Genomic DNA, 7,760 nt, shown 5'->3' with positions numbered 1-7,760 from the left:
GTATTCTTTAAGTTCATTTTGCACAATCCAATAAATACTTCCATGGATGTAAACCATGGTTAGTATTGTCCCAATAATATTCATGGTAAGCCACAATTCTTTCTATTCCTACAAAGGGTGTGTATCTGGAATATTGCTATATTTAACAAGACAAAGTGGTGTGTATCAATGTAATATGAACTAATGATGATATTAGTGGGAACTGTTGCGATGGGGATTCAATCATTGTGCTGAAAATCTCTTTTATATACCTTCTAGATAAACACCTTGACAGGATCTCTCACTGTATATTAAAAACCATGAAAGAACAAACATGTTAATTTTAGTATTGTAAAAAAAATGAATCACCTCAAGATCAGATGTGGCAAATACAGTAAAGCTCTCTGTTCCAAAATGTTTAAGGGAACCAGTCAAATCTTGAGCCAGGCAGTCAGTGACTGGTCTTTAAGGAATGGAAACAGGAATATTCCTTTTTGGTCAGTGTCCCTTACTCAAAACAGTGCCTGACATGAACACACACAAACTGCACACCTTCGCTCAGCATCCTCTACTTCCAAAACATCCCAACCCCCCCACCGCCTTGCACAGTTGGAAGCCGGGGCTGCGTTACGTTTGAGATTGTGGAACGTGGCTCTTTGGAGTGCAAATCTCTGCACAATAAACAGGGTTCGGAGGAGGTCCCCTGGGCCTGCAGAATCCAGGATCAAACATGCAAATGTTTATATGTACACTCACCCAGTCTCAGTAATTGGTACGTAGAAAGCTAGCTGGGGGTTTGTCTGACTCCAAATGTCTTCTGTCTAATTAATGTTTTTAGTAAAACCACCTCAAACATCCCGGGCTGCAAAAAAAAAAAAAAAAAATCCAGCCAAATCACATGCACACATGCACACACAATACACAGAAACAGCCATTCAGTCTGTTACTCAGCCCAGTACTAACAAGACACAGTTTCCCTCACTGTGATCTTACCAGCTGGCTGCTTGATTTCCCCCCCTCTTGCAGATATCTGCTATAATCCCCCTCCCCATCCCTGTAACCCCCTCATAAGCTTTGCATGCAATATAAAGTACTTTATATGTAAACATTTTTCATCTTTAGCCCACTTCCTTTCTGTAAGCACAGCAATTGCATGTTCCTTGAAGTATAACAAATGCGTACCCTGTATTGGACAGGCCTGGGAGAAGGTTGTGTTTCCATCAAAGGTAGGACATGTTTGATGGAATGTACAGAGGGCTAATTGGAACATTGTAAAGGACATTTGTCAAGGTTTGCCCATATCCTACCATTTTCTTGGCCTGTTTTCAGTTGTCTAATCAGACTTACTTTATCATGCTCCAGGGGTTATGTATAAATTAAATGCAAGTTTCACACACACACACACACACACACACACACACACACACACACACACACACACACAGACGCACACAGTCTCTCCGCTTTGATTCTCTACATCCAACTTCTGCAAATGTCCAACTAGCGGACTGCCTGAAGGAAAAGAGCAAAAAAAAGCTTTCAACAAAGTGATGAATGTGGAGAGAATCAAAGGTATTGCTACAGAGCTGCAACTAATGGATTAATAGGAACACAAGTTATTGTGATGGTCAGCTTCATAGCCCTGCGTCTCTTTTCTTATTTGATTGTGGAAGGAAAGCTATTTCAAGGATGACTGCGAGGTAGGATTTAGTGCTTGGATCATTAAAAGTGCATTTTTAAAGGAAAACCAAATGAATTTTTCACGCTGCAGGGTATAACGTGTTAGCTGCAACCATGGGTGTATCATCTTAGATTGCTTGCTATCACATGTAGAATTGGGAAGTATCCGTTCCGTGGTAAAATTGGAAACATAATTCCTCACAAAATGAAATCCACAATCTTTTTGGACAGATTGCACTGCATAGTCATAAATCCTTTCCTGGCTTCTGCCCTTTCTCTCCACCACTGCAAAACTGTCCCCCTCAACTCTCTTTTGTACTGCGGTCAAGACAGAATACACTGTCACTTGAATCACACTTTCAGACTCCCTTTTTTTTTTTTTTATCTTTCTGGTGGCAGTACTCAGAAATGCATTTCGGTGAAACCTCTCACAAACACACTGAATAAAAAGTACAATTTGTATATAAACAAGAACATGCTTGCATTTAAGTTAACTAATAACCCAATCCTGCCTTTTCCTACCTTAATTCTAGGTTATAAAACCATTACTGTGCTGTTTTATCTCAACAATTAGCTCACCCATGTTTGAACACAGATTTCCAACAAGCACTGATGAAAGCACAAGCTGAGCACTTTTTGTACCTCAAGACCTGATTTTCTTGAATAAATAAATGTAATACCAAAGGTACATTTTGATTACTTTGGTCTCTCTTTTATATATAGTGTGTGGACAGGATCTCAGGATTTCAAACATGTTTTTCTTGTGGCATGATTTTCCCTTAAAGGAGTACAGCCATATCCCCCAAGTATGTTCTCTGCCTTCCCTGCTGCTTCATTAGCATACCTCTTGCAACAGAGTTCACACCCTCTGCACCAGCAACATGTACAGAATGTTATTTAAAGAATGAAGGCGAAAAAAGTGATGCTCTGCCAAAAGCTCTCATGTCAAAGTCTTCAATAATTTATTTATTCATAAGCATTACAAAAAAAATATGTACAGATTGTAAAAACAGTCCGTTATCACAATGACATCTTGAGCTCTGTGGTCTCACAGGAATTCACTTCAGACGTTTCGGCCACAAACTACCAGAACAAACAATTATTTCAGAGTTGGCTGGCATGGCCATTGCTCTCTCTTTTTTTTTTAAACTAGCACTGACATGATGGCCATACATTGCTGAGCATAATGTTTACAGAAAGCCAAGAATTTAGCTGATATTCTGTTTCATTTGTTTATTTTTCCTTCCTTGTTTCCATGTGCAATTAGTGTCTTGCCAAGCTATGAGCCCATACAGCGGTCTGGGGTAGGGTACAGGGTTCCTGTCACACTGTATCGATGCCTGGGCTAAATCCTGCTGGTGCTACAGCCTATTAGAGCAATCACATATTCCTTGGACACAAAGGGCTGCCTTACAGCAAATACTAGCTACGGAAGAAAGCGGTTCAATACTGGGTCACATAAAGGACAAATGTGTTGTGTTTGACTGACGCCAAGGCCGTCAGGGATAAAATTGTTCCTTTATTGGACTGCTGCAAAATCCTTCCATTCAAAGGAACCTATCAAGACAGGTTCAGGAAAGGTCCATTCACGCATGCCATGCCCTGGAAATGGGTTAGCTGCTTCATCTCTTCTTTTTGCTGTGTCTGAGCATCTTCTTTCTCTTCAGGATCATTTCGTAAAGTTTTTCCAGGCCGGGCTGCAGCCCCTGTCCGTCCACAGCGCTGCAGCCTTGAGTGTGGTGCAAGGTGGACGAGCTGAGTTCATGCATGGCGAGAACTTTCTCCACCTCTGTGACCGACAGCGCAGCCGGCAAGTCCTGTTTGTTGGCCAGTATTAACACAGGGACGCCCTGGTTCTCGGAGGTGCGGGTTATTTTATGCAGTTCTACTTTGGCCTCCTCCATGCGCTCTGCCTCGGTGGAGTCCACCACGAACACCATACCGTCCGTCCTGCGGGTGTACGACTTCCACAGCGGCCTCAGCTTATCCTGCCCGCCTACATCCCACACTTGGAAGGTGATGGAGCGGGAGCTACCCACTGCCACTTTGATCTTCTCTGTGTTGAACCCTTTGGTGGGTATCGTTTTGACAAACTCCCTCAGTTTGAGTCGGTACAGCAGCGAGGTTTTACCCGCAGAGTCGAGTCCAATGACCACAACGTGCAAGGACTGGAAGTTGGGCAGAAAAGGCGTGTTGGGGGCGATCTCGGTCAGCTGGTTGCCCATTGTGGTAGGAAGGAAAGCGCAGGTAGCCTCTTAGAAGGGGGTCAGTTTGGTCTGGGACGGCATCCACACTTTCCACAGCAGACAGTAGGGGTGACTGGAGAGATGCCGGCTATCGCTGAAGACCTTGCCTAAAGAAAAAGACAACACCTTGGTTATATTTCATGTAGACCATCAGGAGTAAAAATGATTGCACCGCGGGGGGTGGGCCGTTTGGAGTGTAAATTGATGTAAGTTGAAGTTGCAATATGATACGTATGTATGAAATACTAGAGTTGACGGGTGGTTAAATTGCTGACTTATATGTTTATCGTGCGTTAAGCGAAAATATTAGGTATAAAGCGGCTTTCGTCTTCCCGATTATTTGTTTAAGCGCATATGTATTTTGTGCTATTTTGCCGCGTCCAAATATTAGAATACCAAAATCTGCTCCAGGGGACTTTACAAAGCCTTACCCTCCCCTTATGCTGACATGCACCGTGATGGACAGGCGCCAATTAATCCTCCAGCTCTCTAACTAGCCCGGCTTAGAAAGCAGCGAGATAAAACCAGCCCCCATAAAACCATCGTGGAGATTTACGCTAGATGGTACCCCTGCACCCCACAGCCTGCTCCGGGGCTAACAGTATAGCCATAAACCATAAAAAACATAAAATAAACGAGTTTAACAGCCCCAGCAGTCATCAGCACCATCACATTAAAAATGCATTCTTCATATTAGCAGGCGCGTTAGTCCACCATTCTCTGAAAACACGCACATATGACACAGCACTAAATGTGAACCGCAGTTTATGGGGCACTTTACATGATGGACTATATAGTCACAGACATGGGTCGTCCAATCGACTGAAACCACAATGCATCTTTGGTCTATCTGTCCCTCCATGCGCTGCATAAATACTATTAGGCATAGTTTCAATATGACCCCCGTTCACGCTAGTTTTAAAACTGCTGGCAAGTTACTCCAGAAGCTTAATCATTTTGCGCAGCTTTTAATGCGCTGTGCGATACTGTTCCTATAAACCAGACCCTCCTGTAAACTCGCTGGTTTTAAGAGGCTGTGCGGTGTATTGTTGTATCGGATCAATGCTAATCCTGCCGGAATCCCCTGCACTGCATGTATGGGATAGTGAGCCTATGGCACATTCTCGATCAAACTTTAATATACAATTCATATGTAATTACCTTTAGACTTACACATTTCGCTTTATCACTGTCGTGTACTTCCCTGCTCGGGGGTAGCCATTTATTACAATCATTATTGTTGCTGTAAGACAACATTGTATCGGAGATAAGAATACAGTATCGTTTGCCTTTGTCTATTACTATTATTATTCAGTAGCTAGGGAACGCCAAGCAATAATTGTTTCTTTAAGATGAAACAGAAGAAAGGATGTTTCAATACAGAGACAGCTTCATCGCTCCGGAGTGCCTGAGGTGCGTCGCTATCAGAGAACATATGCTATCAACCTGGAAACTGCTCTTGAAATTGGTTTATAAATGTAATGTTGTCTTAGAGAATGATTGTGAATAAGACAAGCCACTGTAATAAAAAAGAAAAGAAATCTGAAGACAATACAGGCATCAGAAACGATGCGGTATTTGTGTGCTGCCGGGCGGAATAATATATATTTGTTTACAAACCCAGCCTAGCGTATGTATTATGTATGCCCATAGAATAGACTGCAAGCAGATGTATTTTTTCTTCAACGTGAAACTGCACGATTGCACTAAACTACCGATTGAAATCTTACCTTTATTTGTTTAATATTTCCCAGAAAGACATCGTTTCACGACAGCGTTGGTTACAATCCACACATAGCCGAGGCAATCCCTAATCCCAGATTGTGGGCAGCGCAGACCTGCTTCTCCCAGCCGCTGCTCTCCGTGTCTCCTCCTGTTGTGGAGTAAAACACAGTGGAGTGAGCAGGACCATTAGAGCACCCCCCCTTGTGACGTCACCCGAGCATGTCACAAAGCATCCTGTCCCTGTGTTCTCATACAGGGGGCGCGCCGTCTCCAGCAAATGCCAGCTTCCACACCTCTGGAGTAAAATAAATTAGCCAGAGAAAGCCTTTGTTTTCTTAACATGTCTGTAGTTGTAGATATGCATGAGATATGTTCTTTATTATCACGGCTGCCCGTACAGTCCTCAGTACTCCTGGCACAGCTGAGCGGCAGGGGACCACTACACCACCTCAGTGATGAGCGACAGAGGACCTCGCAACCCCCTCTGGACTCTCTCCCCGGGCAGGCTCCATCGGACCCCAACACACAACAGCAGGAGATACGTAATCATTTTATTTCAACAGGTTTGGTTTGGCATGCACAGAGCTGGAAGACTGTGCAAAACACATGCCAGATAAACATAATCAGGGAGTATAACAAAGGCAATTAATACACTAATAATTGGGGCGCATAAAACACCACAACCTAAAGAACATAAAGAAATACTGGATCTAATAAAACACTATCTTTTAATATAAAACTAATCTTCCCGTAATGTCAGCATTCACAGTAAGCAGCAACAGATTCAGAGGCGTCTCTCCCAGAGATGCTCAAATATAGAGAGAGACTCGCAACCAGGGATACTGTTCATTCCCTTCTGTCTGGTCAGGTAGCAGCCACCCCATGAACCACCTACAGGTAAGTGAGATGCCCACTCAGGGACGCGGTTTCTCTTCGGTGCCTCTAGGGCGGCGTATGATTGGCTAATAACTTAACTAAGCAATTCACAACAATCAAAGAGATAAAGAACAAAGGTAACCAAAACAAGGTTATTAATAAGTGAAAATAACAAATATAAACTGTAAAATAAGATCACTTAGTGCACACAATAATGAAGAGTAAAAAAGAACCCAACAAACACTCCCACAAACAAAATCATAAATATCTACAGTAAAACATATCTGTGGGTGAATATATTGAGAAGAGTGCCACATCATTAAGTGCGTAATGCAAGACAAGGACTTAATAAGTGATTCCAATTGAAAACCGCATTTTATATATAACACCTTAACGAGACCTTCATCCAGCAGTGGATGTAATGGGTGTAATACTATAGTAATGGGTTAAGTGATACATACAATGCTGGGTCATTTAGAAGGTGATAGGAGATATTTGGGAAAAACTAAAACAATGAAATGCTATCATATAAAAAGGAGGTGTTTTGTATCCATCTATTTTTCCTTCCTGGGATATTCTATTCTCTGCATGCGGAAGAAGCAGGCAGATTAACTATTGTTATGGACACAGGTCTCAGGAGAGGAGTGGGAGACTCGACACTGCGGCGTGTACCATTAGTCACATCGGGAGCAAAAACAGAAACAAGAAGCTCATTGTTGGTGGTATTTTGTATATAATTGCTTGAAGGATATGTATGTATAATCCTTTCCTCATTCCGAAGTACTAGCATATCTAATATAAGAAACGCCAAAGGCTAACTAATAATGTAAACAATTTCTCCAAAGAAACAACCACTTGCATTTGCATCCCAACCTGAAAATAAACTAAACTGGCCAATTAAACTAAGATTACTGCGATACCTCACAACCTGCGTCCGCATCACTACACTCAGACATCACAACAACTTGAGTTTGCAAATAATAAGTCATAGATGCTATGGGAGTATGGAGCCAGTGTCTGTACCCAGCAAGTGGAAAAAGAGGCTCTTAAATCAGATTGTGAAGTGAAGTAAAAAGTTCGGAATGAAAAGACAAGATTGCACTGCAACCCCAGACACATTAGGGCCAGATGAACACGACTCCGCTCTGAATTCATTGTCCACAGTGGCGTGCCAGCATCGCCAGAAACAAAAACACTCCATTTGTACTCCATTTGCCCACTAGTGATTACAAAATAGGCGATAAGATATAGTAA

At 42.4% G+C, this 7,760-nt stretch overlaps 1 protein-coding gene across 1 annotated transcript; it reads right to left on the bottom strand.

The window, feature by feature from the left end:
- Positions 1–2,599: 2,599 nt before the first annotated feature.
- arl4d (ADP-ribosylation factor-like 4D) lies at positions 2,600–5,798 on the bottom strand. Its single transcript, XM_066698661.1, has 2 exons — positions 5,636–5,798; positions 2,600–4,012 (listed from the first exon to the last, which is right to left on the bottom strand). The coding sequence occupies exon 2, from the start codon at positions 3,882–3,884 to the stop codon at positions 3,282–3,284; it is 603 nt and encodes a 200-aa protein (XP_066554758.1). The 5' UTR covers positions 3,885–4,012; positions 5,636–5,798; the 3' UTR covers positions 2,600–3,281.
- Between the last annotated feature and the right edge of the window lie 1,962 nt (positions 5,799–7,760).

The sequence above is a fragment of the Amia ocellicauda genome, chromosome 3, assembly GCF_036373705.1.
Source record: "Amia ocellicauda isolate fAmiCal2 chromosome 3, fAmiCal2.hap1, whole genome shotgun sequence".
Lineage (NCBI taxonomy): Eukaryota > Metazoa > Chordata > Actinopteri > Amiiformes > Amiidae > Amia > Amia ocellicauda.
This window is presented reverse-complemented; position numbering and strand designations above follow the sequence as displayed.